The 17,814-nt window shown below is 45.0% G+C and overlaps 1 protein-coding gene across 3 annotated transcripts in view; it reads left to right on the forward strand.

Annotated features, from left to right (window-relative positions):
• OPCML (opioid binding protein/cell adhesion molecule like) overlaps window positions 1-17,814 on the forward strand; it is an 842,793-nt gene that overhangs the window by 423,823 nt on the left and 401,156 nt on the right. For 2 of the 3 annotated variants that reach the window (XM_089537525.1, XM_089537526.1), the window contains exon 2: window positions 11,868-11,952. In XM_089537525.1, the coding sequence (XP_089393651.1) occupies window positions 11,868-11,952 (85 nt within the window). Of the gene's footprint in view, window positions 1-10,652; window positions 11,953-17,814 lie in introns of those variants that run through there. The other variant, XM_089537524.1, reaches the window with a different exon arrangement.

The raw sequence follows: 17,814 nt of genomic DNA on the forward strand, positions 1-17,814 counted from the left end.
TCAAGCACTGCAGTGACTTAAAGATTCAGATGAACATTTAGACATCCAAAGAAAAGGGGCAGGCAAATGTACCAAGGGAGTGCAAACACAGCAAATCTAAGAGTTCTGTGGCTGCTGCTACACTGCAAAATTAATGCAGTTTGACACCACTTAAACTGTCATGGTTCCATTCTATAGGATCTTGGGATTTGTAGTTTGTTGTGGCACCAGAGCTCTCTGACAGAGAAGGCTAAATAGCTCACAAAACTACAGATCCCACCATTCCATAGCATTGAACCATGGCAGTTAAAGTGATGCCCATCTGCATTAATTCTGTAGTGTAGATATTCCTCCTGTCTGCTTTTGTCACCATCCAGTTTTCACAACAGTACATGGAAATCAGAAATACTGTGGTCTGAATCATTCTGACTTTGGCATTTAATGATATGTCTTTGAACTTGAGGGTCTTATCTAGTTCCTTCATGGCTGCCTTTCCAAGTGATAGTCATTTTCTCATTTCTCTACTGTAATGTCCATTTTGATTAATAACCTTAGGAACTCCATAGTTTGGAAATGACCTGAAGGAACAGACCTAGAATTTATATCAGATGTTGTTTCTGTTGTAGTTCAGTTGGTCTGGAGGGATCTCAATGCAGCCAGAGGCTGCTCCCCTTCTTGGCCATGTGGAGACTGAGACAAAGGACGGTATAATGTCAACACCATTGGCAGCAATAAAGTGGATTTTGTTATATTTTGCTTCCTGGCCAACGTAGCTACCCCTGAATATCTTCCCAAGAGTGAGCAGGAAACTGTGGGCAGGAGAGTTATTAGAGCATCAACGTCTAGCAAGAGAACTTTAAATTTTGCCAAGATAATGTGGATTCAGCTGATGAAATCAGTAATAATGGGAACAGCAGTGAGGTGCAGGTTAAAAAGAGATGTAAGGATAATTTCTTTGCTGGGACCAAAGGGAGGTTGATTAGTACAGAAAGTACCTTAATGAAGACAGGGAAGACATACTTGAATCCCAAGTGGAGTGGACTGTCAAATCAAGGGTTGCTTCCAAATCTTTCACTCTTCTCTTTCTGTGGGCATCTGGATGTTGTCTGTCATTCATCTTGTCAGTTTGGTGGGGATGCAAATCTTGACTTACTTAATTCACTCATGAAGTTGTTTTAAAACTTTCCTCTCAGCTGGAGGAGATTGCAAGTTTTTGTGAATCCCTGATGATTTTTCACATTTCAGAACTTTTTTGGAAGATGTTTTTATTGCCCCCCCCCAAAAAAAACAACAACAACAACAACACAAACAACACTATCTTGGCAAAAAAAAATATTAAAGTTATCCTTTTGTGGAAAAATATGTTTTGTGTGCAATGAATCTGAATCTTCCCACAAAAAAATAATGTTTCGTGCCAAAGCATTTTGGGAGAAAGATTCCTGCAAACATGGCAATAATTTATTCTTTTAAACACATCCAGACATGCAAAACACGCACACACAAACACACCTATAAATATATCTTTAATCTTACATCAATTGATTGTTTTTTCCCATTTGGGGTTTCACAGTCTCTTGAGATACTCTTTCTTATTGAGGACAAGGGGGGGACGTACAAATATTATTTACCTCCCTACTATATGGATATATGCATCTTCTTCCCCCAAGTATTTGCAGCTTTGAATATTCTTGTCTCTGACGTCTGGCTGCAATCTCTGTACGAAGCCTAACATGTACTCAGGCAGCCTTTGTTTGTGTGTAAATCTCACTTTTATGCATCACACACTGGTTTTCCAGCAGTCTTTCTGAAACAGGCTCTATGTGTCAACAGCTTCTTATCCCGAGGGGTAAACACCGATTTACCCAGCAGACCAGATAATTCCTAAAACAGCCACTAAAGCCTGCCTACTTGTGTGTGTGTGCAATGGTGTGTGTGTGGGTTGTTTTCTTTGCATCACTCTGGGTTGCAGTCTGTTTGGTTAGCACAGTACTCTCTAGATCCTCCCAGACCTAGTAAATAACACTCATCCCTTGAAAACAAAATAGTTTCTATTTTGATGCCCATTCGATTCCCTTTTCTCTCTTTTCCTCCCTCCAAAGAACACTGAACCACAAAAGCTGCAAAGGCCGATGCTTCTGCTGCCAGTGTCACATCTGTGGCCCACCTTAGCTCATTATATGTTTCATTAGCTGAAGACCATTGGGCTGGCTACTACCTCCCCTTTCATAGCCAAACCTTGGTAAGAAGCTGGGGAGAGCAAGGCCAATGCAAACACTGGACAAAGTAAATCAACTGCGTCAAAGTAACAGATGCAAGGAACATATCCTCACTGATGAAAACCAGGACATCATGTGGCCAAGCAAAATCAGAGTGTGGTCAAGATGACAAAATATATTAACATGGGGGAACACACTGACCTAGGAGAGGCTATAGCCATTTTGCTTCCCCCTGAACCTACTGGGAAGAGCAAGATTCCTCTCCTCATCTTCCTTCTACATTATTTTTGTACTTTTAACTTGTTTGCAGCTATTCAAGAAATCTGGGGACAAAGAAGCCATCTGTCGGGGGTGCTTTGATTGTGAGTTTCTGCATGGCATGGGGGTTAGACTGGGTGGTTCTTGTCGTCTCTTCTAACTCTATGATTATAGTCTTCTCAGTCCTACATCATGATTCCATTCAGGTTTACTCAGAAGTAAGCTTGACTGGGATGTATTCTCAGGTGCATCTGTACAGGATTGAAGCCATGAGGTGAAATCCTAGGCTTGTTTACTCAGAAATCCTACCAAATTCACTCCTTCCTCTTAATTAATGTGCAACAGATTGCAGCATCGGTCTATCACTCCAGCTACTGCACTAGACTGTCTGGTCTTGTGTGTCCGCTTCCCTCCCACCAACCAGCTCTGATTAAACAGTCTGTGAGAAAGTTCATGTTCCTCATCTGGGAGCATTTGCATTAAGATTGCAGGATAGGAATTACTGGCCCCTTCGCTCCCTCTGTACACTTCAGGGTCATAAAAGCATGGATCATCATCTTGTATTTACTTTCCCAAAGAGCATGTAAAGGGTGATTCTAATCTGTGCTGTTGATTGAGACTGAGCTCCAGGTTAATTAACTCAGCATTTTTTTAAAACAAGAAAATCTGAACAGATTAGAATAGGTTTGAGAATGGTTCTGTAAGTACATATTAAAGTACACCTTTTAGCTAGGGCCAGCCCATCCATTAGGTAGTGGAATGGGAGACATTAGCCCTGGATTTGTTTCTAGGGTTCATAGGATGCCAGAAGGGTATAAAGCAGAGGGTGAGAACCAGGAAATTGAAGTGATTCAACAAGGAAGGTTTCAGTTTGAATCCTGGTTCGCTGTGAAATATAGTGGCCTTGTGCTAGTAACTCTGTTCTAGTCTACGATTTCACAAGATTGCGGTGTTGAGAAAACAGAACAAGGACGCCATAGATGGGCCACAGACACCAGAGTCCTCCAGAAAGCATGGATCTTGGGAGCACCCAAATTCATTAGTTTTCTAAATGCAAAGACAAAAGCTAAAACAAAGAAAGAAAAAGATTAAGAATATTTTCTTAAAGAAAAGAATATATAATATATTGAGTTGAAATCTAATTATTAATAGATGTCAATCTGTTCAAAGGTGAGCCAGCATGGTCATTGCTTTGCGCAGTGGACTCTGATTCTGGAGACCAGGGTTCAAATCCATATATGGCCTTGCAAATCCATTGGTGACCTTGGGCAAGTCCCACTCTCTCAGCCTCAGGGGATGTCAAAGGAAAATCTCCTCTGAACAAGTCTTGCCAAAATAACCCATGATAGATTTGCCTTAGGGTCACCATAATTCAGAAACAACTTCGAGGAACACAACAAAATCTGTTTAACAGCCCACCTTTTATTTGATTGACATCCTAGCTTTCTCCAACATGGGACCTGAAGTGGCTTACAATTACAATAACAATGTACAATTCATAATTGAAATTATGACTGACAACTGTAAATTGCAATTTACAATTACAGATATGAAATAATTGTGTTAGGAGCAACTTTTCCAAGCTCAGGACTCTACACTGAGCTTCATGGGGAAAGAACACATTTGAGGAAGATGTAAACGTCAGTGATTCCTGCACAGAGGCATCGCTTCTAAGCATGGTGGGAAAACTTTGGCCCTCCAGATGTTGGTGAACAACTGGTCCCATCGGGGGAATTGAGGGTGAACAACATCAGGAGAACCCAAGATTTACCAACCCTGTTCTAGGCTCATTTCTAAACCCTAATGTATGTCATTTTTAGGGCAATAAGTTGCAAAGCAGGAGTTCAATGCTATTGGCTATTTGGCATGCAGAAACTGGGGGAAAGTTGTAAGCTGAAAGATAAAGAAAGCTGTAGTTGATGAAATTCCCATAAGAATCTGCCTTGCACTGAAATGTTATTGATCCATAGAGATCAGTCTTGTCTACATAATAATAATAATAATAATAATAATAATATTTATTTCTATACCGCCCAGTGGCAAAGCCAATCTGGGCGGTGAACAACATAAAAATTTACAGAATAAAATATACATAAATATTTATACCCCCTTCCCCCCCTTAAAAAACATATTAAACACTTAAATGTATTAAAATGGGACTATAACAATGTATAATTATACTATCCTAAACTAAACCCCAAACCCCTCAGTAATCCTCACCATCAGGGGATGGGGCCACGAGAGGAATAAGGGAAATCGGGGAGCCAGGGAGCCTGGGCCGGGAAAAAAATTTAATCTGGAAAGGCCTGCCGGAAGAGATCCATCTTGACAGCTTTTTTAAAGCTGTCTAAAGATGTTAACTGACGGATCTCATCTGGCAGGTCGTTCCAGAGCTTAGGGGCGACAACAGAGAATGCCCTCTGAGAGGTAGCCGCAAGTCTAGATTTTGAAGGCTGCAGCAAATTCCTCCCAGAGGAGCGGAGAGCGCGCGGAGGATTGTACGGGAGGAGGCAGTCTCTAAGATAGCTTGGACCCAAGCCATTTAGGGCTTTAAAGGTGATAACCAACACCTTGTACTGGGCCCAGAAGCTGATAGGCAGCCAGTGGAGGGACCTCAAGACAGGAGTGATGTGGTCCCTCCTAGATGTTCCTGAAACAAGCCTGGCTGCCATGTTTTGGACCAGCTGAAGTTTCCGGGTCAAGGACAAAGGTAGCCCCATGTAGAGCGCATTACAGAAGTCGAGGCGTGAGGTTACCAGCACGTGCACAACAGTCTCAAGGTCCCTTACTTCCAGAAAAGGGCGCAGCTGGTGTATCAGCCGAAGCTGATAACAGGCACTCCTGACCGTCGCATTTACCTGATTTGTCATCAGGCGCGACGAATCAAGGAGCACCCCCAGACTGCGAACACAGTCACTGGGGGAGAATGTGACCCCGTCCAGGACTGGAGGTTGTAACCCAATTCTTGGTTTCGGGGCTGCTACCGTGAGCACCTCCGTCTTGTCTGGATTCAGTTTCAATCTGTTTTTCCTCATCCAGCTCACAACAACTCACAACAGTTTTTTTAACAAAATAGTTTCAGACTAGGGTCGGTAAAGTATAGGCTAAGAGTTGCATGTGCTCCCCAGCAGATCCCAGAGAAGTCAGATAGATAGATAGATAGATAGATAGATAGATAGATAGATAGATAGATGATAGATAGATAGACAGACAGACCCAAAAAGCCTTTCAAGGGTATGGAGGGCATTTTCAACCATGTTTTCACCCCCATGGGACCAATTTAGGCCCAAATTAAGATGTGAACAGGAAATGGCTTCCACTCACTTACTTTTGGTAAAGAAAAAGGGATCTAGTGGATATAAATGTAATAAATAATAAAATATAATAATAAAATAAACAACAACAAATAAAATGGCCAAGGAAGGCTCAAAAACATGATGAAAATGCCCTCCTATCCCCTAAAGGGCATTTGAGGGCAATATTTTGGAGGCGCACAGAGCTGGGCACAGTGGGTACCATGGTCTTCCAAGGTTTCCTGGGAAGCTAATCCATCCCCCTAGGCTTTCACAGTTGCTCACTCGTGTTTTAGGAATTTTCTACCCCTCTTTGTCCTATCACTATCCATAAATACCCAGGATTGGACTGGGACCTATGAATGCAAAACCTGTACTTTTCTATGATAGAAAAGAGAAGGTAGCTCTCAGTTCTCATTGCTGGTAAAAGAAGATTTTTCTGGAATCGGGAGACTTTGCTGCAAGGTAGAAGGAATGGAGAAAAGCCACATAGCTCCCACTCCTCTCCTTTTGCATTTTCCTTTTCTTCTTGTTGTGTCTCTCTTTTGTCTTTCACACATTCTCACAAATTGGGTCTCTAAGGACTTTTCCATTTTTAATGCTCTAAAGCCTCTAGCTGTGTCAGGAAGTTGTGGTAGCTGTGTTTATTTTTATTTGTTTATACTGCAATAGCAGGCTGCCTCCGCAAGCGGTATTGCTGAACAGGCTGAGGCCTTGCTGTACAGAATAGGTGCAGAGCAGAGAAACGCAATGTGATGCGGGCAGCCTCTTTGACCGAAGGAAACCGGGTTTTGCAAACCATCAGTATGCACTTTTAAAATCTGCGTTTGAAGCTGGTAATTCCAAAGAAGCTTTAGAAAAACGTGCTTCAAAATATGTACTTTCTCTCTTTATTACATTGTAATATGGGTTAATCCAATAATGAGTTTCTTGCAAACCTTGCCGAGAATGCTCCCCCATGTCACCTTTATTCCTCTGCAGAATATTTTCTTCACTTAACTCTTTAGGGCTAAAGTCCTATATACTCTTATTTACAATTGAGTCCAGGTCTTTTCTTTTTAATACTCTGAGAAAACTGGGGTGGGTGGGTGCGTAGAATGTTAATTTGAGCCTAGTTTCCTTCTTGTTTTGTAAAAAAATGAAATCCTTCCATCAATGTAGGTACTATAACAGTTGCTCTTATTCTTCCATACCATCTGAGCTAACTTTGTCCCCCTCCCACTGCATTATTTATGATCAAATATCCATGTGATATATTTGCAATGAGGAGGAAGTTGGATTAGATTATTTCCAAGACTTTCAAGGTATCTCCCAAGCCTCTCAAGATATCTTCCAAGTGACCTTCTAACTCTGCATTTGTCCCTTACAGCTCTGATCCTCTGCACACTTACTTAGAACAAACATAATGTTCCAGGTAAGCAGACAAGCTGCTCAGCATGGTCTCCCTGGCTCTTCAACTAGCTTAGCCAGTGAAGTCCTTTATCATGTGAAGAAAGGTAGAGGGGAGGCTGGGGCTCAGCCAGCACCTGCAAACACCATCTAAAGTAACAAGGTTTGTCCTTTGCTCTTGCCCTAAGTAGGAGAGCAGTGTTAGTTTGTAGAATCAGTATATAGAGAGATCTTGTAGCACCTTTGAGACTAACTGAAAGAAATTGGCAGCATGAGCTTTTGTAGACTTCAGTCTACTTCCTTAGATGCATTTGGTGGAGTGGATGCCAGGTACAGACATATATATATATATATATATATATATATATCCCATTGGTATGTGAGGATGTCAGTTCAAATTACAAGCCCTTTGTGCATGGAAATGAAGTTGCAGGTCCAGTTTTAATGATGGTCTTTAATGAACAATGGCATAGGAAACTGGTCATTGTGCATGGAGATGAAGTGGCAGATCCATTTTTGCAGTGGGACTGGCCTGTGGTGAAGGGAATAGATGAATGTAGGGCACCGCCATGAGGATGGGGTCAGACAGTGTTGAAGTGTATGTAGTGTGTCAAGAAACCATTGTCTTTGTTCAATCCATTGCTGAGGAACTGTGGTTTGTGGATGAATTCCAGTTCTGCTGTTTTTCTTTCCAATCTACCTTTGTAGTTCTTTTGTTCAATGACCGCTGTTCTGAGGTCTGAGATGGAATGCTCAGGGAGATTGAAATGTTCTGTCACCGGTTCTGTCACTGGTTTTCCACTGGGATTTGGTTCCAGGATCTCCCGTGGATAACAGAATCTGTGGACACTCAAGTCCCATTAAATATAATGACAGAGCAAAATGGTGTCCTTTATATAAAATGGAAAATCAAGGTTTGCTGTTTTGAATTTATACTTTTTTTGGCATATTTTCAAGCCATGCATGGTTGAATCCATGGATAAAAAAAAATCTGTGAATAAGGAGGGCTGACTGTATCTATTTTATGTCCATTTACCCTCTGGCGCAGGGAGTGGCCTGTTTGCCCAGTGCAGAGTGCTGAAGGGCATTGCTGACACAGTATAGAATAGATCACATTGGACGATGAGTATGTGAAGCCCCTCCTAATATTGTAATACCATTAGATCTTGTGATGGCATTTCCTACTCTTAGTAATAATAATAATATTAATAATAATACTCTGCATTCTTGTCTGCACTTAAGGGAACTGTCCACAGTGCTGAAAGCTGATCCTCAAATAGGCTGAGCACCTTAGAGAAATAATTTCAATTAGGGGTGGATTTATTGGCATGAGAGCCACCAGGCACCACTTAGATTCCTCTTGCTTATCTCACTGACCATGTATTGGAGCCAATGGTAGGGATTCCTCTCTTCCCATTCTTATTGCCTATAGGAAGTGTGCTTGGAGGAAGGGTTGAGATGATCTGGGCCTCCCCATCCACCAGATTAGGCCAACAAGCTAGAGCTCCCCTTCACACTCCAGCACAGGGGTGGGGATGATATAGTCTTCCCGATGTTGTCGGATTACAAATTCCCCCCAAAACATAGACACTATACCCAGTGGTGAGGAATTCTGGGCATTACAGTTCAGCACATCTGGAGAACCTGCCTTAGTAAAATGTTGCCAAGACATCACTGATGCACTGAAAGATAGTCTTCCTTGTATGTGTCAAGGTAGATGCACAAAAGTAATGGACAAGTTTTAAACTTGTGAGAGGTGAGTGTGATGCCATGGTTAGAGCATCTAGGTCTGACCTCAGACCTGAGTTCAAATGGTTGTTCATGTATGCCGTTCATTGGATGACCGATAAGGCCAATCTCTCTCTGTTGACCCCAATGGCAGCTGGTATGTCCCATGTCAGTGACATTGTGAATCTGCTCAGGCTTTCAGTCTGCACTTTGAAGGAGCTATTGAACATGCTGAGCTTATTTTGAAGAGAATGGTCATCACCTTACAATCACTTTTTCAAAATGTTCAGACTGAAACTTGGAACAGAGTCACCAATCCACAGGCATTTTGGAAGCCAGCATCTACCATTGGCTGCATTACCTTGGAGGGATGTTGTGGTGAGAAAATTCTGGGTGGGAAGACAAGAACCTAGAACCCTGAACAACTTAGAAGAGCAGGTTCTAAATGCAATAAAGAAGTAAACAGCACACTGCAGGGCATCCCTCCCCAATCCATATCCCAGAAAGCAAAAACAAAAGAGCTGCATAGAGCTGGAGTGCAGAGATGCCAAGATGGCAAAAGTAAATCAGAGAAATCGTGCTTCATAGTTGTGAAGAGAGGAAACATCTGGTAGAACTTTCTGATTTCCTTTGTCTTGAGAGCTTCTAGTGGCATCCCATACATATCCTTAGCTGCCCTGAAAAATGTGAGCTTTGGAATGACATTTGGATTACTTGATCTGCCAGTTATTAAGCCAGGGAGCTTCAACTCAAGTCTTAAAAGACAGATAGGAGAAGGGGTTAAGAAAGAGAAAGAGAGTGACATACCCTTATACTCATAACAACCTAAAGTTGATCCTGTGCCCCATCTCTTGCATCCCATTCTGATTTGTGCTCAATGCTGAAGCCTGAGGCAGAGCCCTGTGTGACCTAAAAGCTTGCACCCTGTGAGCTTTTGGATCACACAGGGCTCTACTATAGATAGATAGATAGATAGATAGATAGATAGATAGATAGAAAGAAGAGATCACAAGATACCAACACAAGCACCAAACCAAGTCACACAGGGCTCTACCTGTGTGTGTGTGTGTGTGTGTGTGTGTGAAATCATAAGAAACCAACAATGCAAGCTCCAAACTAAGTCACATAGGGCATACATAGGGCTCTGCCTATATATATATATATATATATATATATATATATATATATATATATGCTATGAAAAACCAACAGCACAAGCACCAAAACAAGTCACTCATGGGTCACACAGGGCTCTGACATATATGAAACCACAAGAAACCAACAACCGAAGCATCAAACCCAGCACTCTGACCAATCCCAAGGGGCTTGCTCTGGGTTTCCCACTCGAAGAGTCTACCTCTCTCTGTGTGTATGTCTATGTGTGTGTTCTTGCTGTTGCTCCATGTCCCAGCCTGGTGTTGCTGTTGCTGCAGAGCAACACAGCTGCAGAGACTAGCACAGCCATGGTGTGTTTGTGTGTGTGTGTGTGTGGAGAGAAAGAACCCAGTGTCCCCAGTTGGGTCCCCTTTGCTTCTCCTCTTCCCTGGAGATGCTAGCGCCAGGGCTGTACCCCAAACCCTTCCCTATCCCCTTCTTATCCATCCTTCCTCCAAAGCCCTGGCACTTGGGGGGTTAAAAGAGAGAGAGGAGAGAGAGAGAGAAGAGAGAGAGGTTCCCTCTGCTCCCCTCGATGCCTGGTTTCTTGGCCGGGGAGTTGCGCTTTGCAACTGGTGCCGGGAGCCCCAGCGTTGGTCCAGTGATGGAGTGGCTGCCATGACAACCCAGGGATGTCGGGCGGCGTGCGAGCCAGGGATGCAGAGGAGATGCTCCTGGGCAGGAGGCGCGAGAGAGGAGGCGCCGGGATGCTGAGGCGGACGGCGGCGGAGGAGGAGGCAGAGGCAGCAGCAGCAGCGCTGGCGCTGCCCGAGGAAGAGGAGGAGGAGGAGGAGGAAGAGGAGGAGGAGGCATCCCCAGCATCCCCAGCAGCACCCCCAGCATCCCCAGTGGTCCCCTGCTCCTCCTGCCAGCCGGCCTCCAGTCTCCACCGGAGGGAAAGCTGAACCCTTTTGACTAGCTCCTCTCTCTGGAAGGAGAGCAAGCCCAGCAGCTTGCACTTGGACCAACCTCATCCCTCCATCCATATATATATATTCTCCCTCCCTACTTTTCTTGGATTTAATTGCGGCAGAGTTGGACAATTCAGGCATTTGTTTATTTTGTTCTATTGAGGTTTTGGTGCCAGTGCTCTGGGTGGCATTTCTCCTCTCTCTGTTTTTTGGGAAAGAGCATCGAGGCAACCACTCTTCTATATATTGGTGGGAAAGATATTCCATATCTGTATATTGGTGGGACAGACTTTTTTCCCGGAGCTCCCTCCTTTGCGCTTTTGCCCTCTCTCCTCCCCTCTGCCTCGCCCGCCAAAGAGAGAGAGAAAGAGAGAGAGAGAGAATAAGAGAGAGAGAGAGAGAGAGAGAGAGAGTTGCCTTTTTCACCTCCTTCTTGGGTTATAAACTTTTGATGCCAGCCCTGCGCAGCGCCTGCCCAGCGGAATCTTAAAAGTGGCATCTGGGAAGCAGACGGAAGAAGAGAAGAAGGAGGAGAAGGAAGAGAAGGAAGCAACTTGACCTTCGCCGCCCGCCTTGCCTCCTCCACACCTCCCTTGCCTCGCTTTCACCATCCCTCCATCCCCTTCCTCCTCTTCCTCCCTTGGCACTAGATAGCCTGGCACTAGGAATACTTTATAGATGCTGTTGGGGAGCCTCGGGTCTCCGGGATTCCTGGATCCCTTCTGTTAATCCGCCTCCTCCTTCCTTTCTCTCTTCTCTCTCTGCCCCATAACCACCACCACCACCACCGCCCTAGAGCCCCCTCTTGCCACCCTCGCCCCCCTTGGCCTTGAGGAAGGCCCCTGCAGAGGCCAGGATGGGGCTCGGTGGGGGCTTGGTCCTGCCCTGGCGCTGCCTGGTGGTCCTGGGTCTCAGACTCCTCTTCCTTGTGCCCGCAGGAGTGCCAGTCCGCAGCGGAGATGCCACCTTCCCCAAGGCCATGGACAACGTCACCGTCAAGCAAGGGGAGAGCGCCACCCTCAGGTAGGAGCAGATGTTTCTCCATGGGGTCTTCTGGGAGGCTGGGGTGGGAGGGAAGAGAGGGGGTGGGGGTTGGGAAATGGGGCAGAGGGCATCGAGGAAGGATGCCAAGGGGGCAAGATGAATAAACGAGTAAGGAGATGGAGGCTGGAGGAGAGGTGGTCGCAAGGCGGTGTGATGCTCGGCATCAACTCTGACAGCTTGCTCTTTCCCTGGCATGGGGAAGATGCCAAGGGAAGTGTGTGTGTGTGTGTGTGTGTGTGTGTGTGTGTGTGTGTGTGTTGGCGATGGGATGTGAGAAACAGCCCTTCCGAGGCTGTGCTTAGCATGCTGGATTTGTGGTGGGATACTGTGGGCACATGCCAGTGGAGGAATGTGGGTCGTTGGCAAGCCTGGGACAGGTGCCAGTCTGCTGGCTCGCCAGGTCTGTGTTTGTGCCAGGGTGTTAGAATGCAGGTGTGAGGCAGTTGGTGAGGTTGAGGGGGAGGATGAAGCGCCAGGCAGCTTTGGACTGGTCTCAAGTGCCAGCTAGCTTTGGCCCTGAAAGTGGCTTAAAGAAAGGTGCAGAGGCAGGCAGAATCTCTCTGCTGTGCACCTAGGTGAAGGGTGGCATAACCATCTACCCCCAGCCCCACATCCCCATCCCTCCCTTTCCTTGCCTGTGGTTCTAGAGTGTTTCCAGAGCTCTGATATCTTCCAGAGATCTGTAGCTTTCTTTCCCTCCCTCCCTCCTTCCTTCTCACCCGGTGCCAATTGTTTTATAGTCTCTGCACGCATCTGTTAATATCAAATCAATCATTCACTCCTGGGGCGCCTCTTACGAATTCTGATGGACTTTTTCTTTTTTCTTTTTTACCTTGCCCTGGTTTGCTGTGAGAAAAGGGAAAATATATATGCAGGTGGCTTATATACAGAAGGGCTACTTCACTGTCAGACAGTGGAGCTGACCTTCTCTTTGCATGTTCTGGATGAGTTTACGGGCACAGAGAAGGAGGTGAAATATTAAATGCAAGAACCACGATGGAGGGACTGGTGGGTTTGAGTGGAGGTCGCCCTCATCCCACTATTCCCTAGCAAAGAGATGAAGGGCAGAGTCCCCTCATCTTCCTTGCTGAAATGCAGACAAGAGTCTCGTAAGCACCTTAAAGACAAACCCATTTATTACGGCACAAGTGTTCACAGATTAGAGCCTACTGAATGCACTAAATGTGACTTTATACAAGGAGTCATGCGTGCATGTGTTTTAAGGGGGATTAGATCCTCGACTCTCTTGCTAGCCATAAAGACATCACCCAAAGTGCTTACCTTGGCTGCATGGCTTTAAATGTTGGCTATGCTGGTTGGATGGTGCATCCAGCCCCACCCGGGGATGCAGAACTGGGCCAAAGAGAAGGTTTACTTTGCACATGTGTATGTGTATTGTCCTAAGGACTTGTTGGGATACTGCTTTGTTTCTGTCGGTGAGTCTTGTTTCAATAACCCAGTGCTTGTATTGTGAAAACAAGTCTGCTGTCCAACCTAGTGTCCTTTTTTGTGGCAAGCTATGTATGGTTAACCAGGAAAGCGACAGGGAGGTGAGGCATTTCAAGAATGGATGGCACACACTCTCCTGAAGAAGGGTTTCCATTTCTCTGTGTCTAATTCTTCACAGAAGTCAAACCTTTATTGTTAGTCAAGTAATTACTTAATTTGGTGCCATCAATGGGCAACACACACACACACACATACACACACATATATATAGAGAGAGAGCATACAAAATTGGACATCCATTCATATTCTGAATACACGCTTTCTGCCATGCCAATGAATCCATGGTTAGGCATTTGCCCACAGTACCTGTTTAAGTGCTGTCTTTGTCAATGTTTCAGGACAGTATTGAGTCCTAGCTTTGACTGCAGGTTCCAGAATCAAGTCCGAACAATGTGCTCTTGTTCTGTGATCCTTTTCTCTGCCTGCCCATGAAATAAGTGATTCAGTCTTTTTCTCACACTAGGATGATGGGATGTCAAGAATGTTCCTTCTGAGCAAACTAGAGCAAAGAGTTGCAACAACATCTTACCTGTCCATAGTTACCAGTGCCCCAAGATCTGGGTGACCCACCAAAGAGAGCATAAGCATTCTTCTACAATCTGCTGACTAATGTGATATTATCTCACACTCAGGAGGATGGTAAATTCTCACTCATTTTCAGATGTAATTCTATTCCCCTTTATTTGGGATTAAGCCTCAAGGAAGTCAACTGGGTTTACTTATGTGTAAAACATGCATAGGATTGAGTTGTTAAGGGGAGACCCACATACTGCCTTCATTTGTTTTAAGAAAGATTCTTTGTCTACAAGAAACATTGGACCCAGCAGCCATGCAGCAAGAAGAGCTATGCGTTGGTAACAATATTCTTGTTAGTAGCCCAGGTTGGGCCCACCATTAGGCAGCTGCTTCTGGGGACAGAGTATGATGGGGAGATGATTAAGGAATGCTTACAAGGTGGTGGCACTGTGTATTTCATGTGGCCTAGCTTTAACCACCTAAGCTGGCATTGCTACTGTCAGGGACACTGGAGGGTACAGTTCCATCACCAGTATTGAAATAAGATCCATCCACTACCAGGTGAAGCTAGCATGGTGTAGTGGTTGGACAACAATTCTGGAGGCCAGGGTTCAGTTCTCAGCATAGCCATGAAACTGGGTGATCTTCAGCAAGTAAAACGCAGCTGCCTGACTGCACGGGCCGGCTGCTTTGCCACCGGGAGTCGCCGTGGCTCCCTGGCCCCAACTTCCTGGTGGGGGCCGTACTCCGCCCTGATTGGTGGGCTGGGCAGAAGGGCCTGCCCCTTCCACCCGCACCGCTCTAGGGGCGGAGGAAGCCTCTATGGTGAGGCTTCAGTCCTCCAGGGCAGCTCATTGGTTGGGTTGCCCTGGAGGAGGAGCCTCACCATGGGGTGAGGAGGCAGGGCCTTGGCCTATATAAGGGCCATGCGGCCAGGCCCCGCAGCCATTTGCAGCTCAGCTCTCCCACTCACATTCCGCTTGGGTGCTTGGGGTTTTCTGTCACAACTTGAGGTGGCAGCATAGGCCAGGATCTGGTTGGTTTGGTTACCAGGGCTATGGAGCACTGGTTTGGGAGTCAATAGGGACCCGGGGGCGAGCTGGGCATGCGTTATGGCTATTGCGGGGGCCACAACATGGTTAAGCCACCTGGTGACTAGGGACTTTGAGAACAAGAGAGCCCCTGGTGTGATGGTGGCTAGTTGGCGTTCCTTAGCCCCTAGGTCAACCCAACGCCTGGCGGTCACCAGGTAAGCTGCTTATCAATTAACCGTGGGGTTATTCGATGCTTCAGATCCTGACCTTATGCTTTGTGCCAACCCTTCTGTTCTGGTTTGCTGTTGCTAATAAAGTTGTGGCCTTTCATCCAACTTGGTTTCGTGTGGGTTTTAGCGCCGGCCTCCCAGGCAACACACTCTTACCCTTAGAGGATAGTCATGGCAAACCTCCCCTGAACAAATCTTGCCAAGCAAACCCCATGATAGGGTTGCCATAAGTTTGAAATGACTTGAAGGCACATAACGACAACACCAGGTCACTTGGCCAACTTGTTCTTCATCCTGAGCAGAAAAAAAAATCTTGTTCTTGGATCTGGTTAAAATTGAGACACCTAGACTGTAAATCCATGAAGCAAATAAAAAGATTGTCCCCAAAGCATGCACAGAGTCCAGCTTTCTGTATGGATTTACAACTGACAGAAGCCATGCACACAGGATTCCTTTACTTCCAGGCCTCTGTGTAGCCTATAAAGTATCATGGCTCAATGATGGCACTAAAGCCATTCTTGCATTAATTGGCAAAATTAATGGATTGGAGGACTTGACTCCTATAAAAGTTTGAGCCTGAGCACCTTTCATTTTTCCCTATGCCCCCCCCCCCCCTTTTAAAGGAGTGAAACACTGTGTTTAGTGGATGATATGTGGGTCAGGGGACTCTTAGAGGAACCACAGTGATAACACTAGCATAAAACCCATGCATGTCTGTATAGCAGAGAGGATCCAAATGGATGACGCACAATTTGGAGAAGGCCATTGCAGGTTCTCCCATGAATGTAAAGACAAGAGTGTAAGAGGGTATCTGGGCTCTGCCGTGTAGGGGAACAGATGTGTAAGAAGCCTCCTTCTTTCTCAATGGGCCATTTGTTGGCCCTCCCCAGCTGCTTGCTAGTCATTTATCTCCTCGTTTTGTTGGGACAGAGAGGTACTCATTGGGTCAGGCAGACAAATCACACATAGCCATTCATATAGGAGCCATCTTATCCTTTACCCTTTCCAAAAGTATTCCCTATGCTAGTAGTTTGAAGGGAGATAACGAAACTGTGACTCTGCAGCAGAAACAGACAGATACACAGAAAGAAGTGGGGGCTGGAAGGCAGGCAGCAGAAGGAATGGGCATACACTGTAGTCTAGATATGGATGGCGTGTGTGGATTTTAGAGCTGATACTGTAAAACATACTCGTGGTTCTGAAATAACAGTTTTGTTCATTGATTTTGCCAATGTGCAGAAAGCAACCATTAACAAGCTTCCCACTTAGGCTGGAGACAGATGAGAAGGTGTTGTGTTGGAACTTCCCTCCCCTTTCTTTTGGTGGTGACTGTTTTGCAAGAGAGAAAAGTAGTCTGAGAGACAGATCACTCTTGATCATGTATACACTCCTTCGTCCCTTTCCTTCTTTTGCCAAACAGGTTTTTCTGTTTTGTACAGTTTCATAATCCTGAAGAAGCTGTTTGACCTAAGGAGATAACAGAATGAATAGAAAGATGTGAAAGACTCACTCATGGGCCTCAAAGCTCTCCTCCTTACCACCCCCCACCCCATGAATCAATTGCAGACCAGCCTTTTTCAATTTTATGATCTCTAGATTGGTTGGACCACAAATCATATTATCACCAGGCAGTGGTTGGGGCTCATAAGAAATGCAACCCAACACATCTAGTGGACACCATGCTGGGGAAGGTGGCTATAGATCAGTGTTTCCCAAACTTTGGTACTCCAGATGTTTTGGACTTCAGCTCCCAGAATCAGGAAACCTGGGAGCTGAAGTCCAAAACATCTGGAGTACCAAAGTTTTGGGAACAGTGCTATAGACTATCTTCTGTTTCAGTGAGTTGCATATTGCATTTTGTCTAGTTAACTTATCCATACTGCACAGTTATAGTGCTTTGATCCAACTTTACCTGCCATGGCTGCATCCTATGGAATTGGAGATGTGTAGTTCGATGAGGAACTTGGGAGTCTCCAGTGCACTATATCATTACAGATGCCTGACAAAGAATTCTCAGCCCTTCACTAAACTACAAATCCCAGGATTCTATAGGATGGAGCCATGGCAGTTAAAGTGGTATCAACACGCTACCATTCTGTAGCACAGATATACTTACTATTAGTCTGCCTGGCTTGCTTCTATTTCCTTTTCCATTTCCCAGTGTTGGCAACAGCCATGATTTCATTACCTGTACATATTTTTTTAAAAAGGTTTATTACCTGTATACATAAAAAACCCAAAACAAATAAAAAAGCAAACAAAGCTAATTTAGAATCTCAGTAGTTGTAGTTTTAATTTTTAAATTAGCAATGGGTTGAAATATAATTGGAATATGCCCATTTTCTGGCCATGGGTACTACTTTAAAGGGCCCAATTCCAGAACAGATTCATCCAAAGTGCTATGTATTGCAGATTGGGCTTGTGCTCCACCTGTTTTGACCCCGTGCATCATCTTAACAGGTTAGTGTATGAACTGGGTGGGAACACTTCTTTTTATGTAGACACCACTTAAATTCCCCAAAATGACTTTATCTCAGATCTCACATTACCTC

The sequence above is a fragment of the Sceloporus occidentalis genome, unplaced genomic scaffold, assembly GCF_023333645.1.
Source record: "Sceloporus occidentalis isolate IW3139 unplaced genomic scaffold, rSceOcc1.0.p SCAF_9, whole genome shotgun sequence".
Taxonomy (NCBI): Eukaryota; Metazoa; Chordata; class Lepidosauria; order Squamata; family Phrynosomatidae; genus Sceloporus; species Sceloporus occidentalis.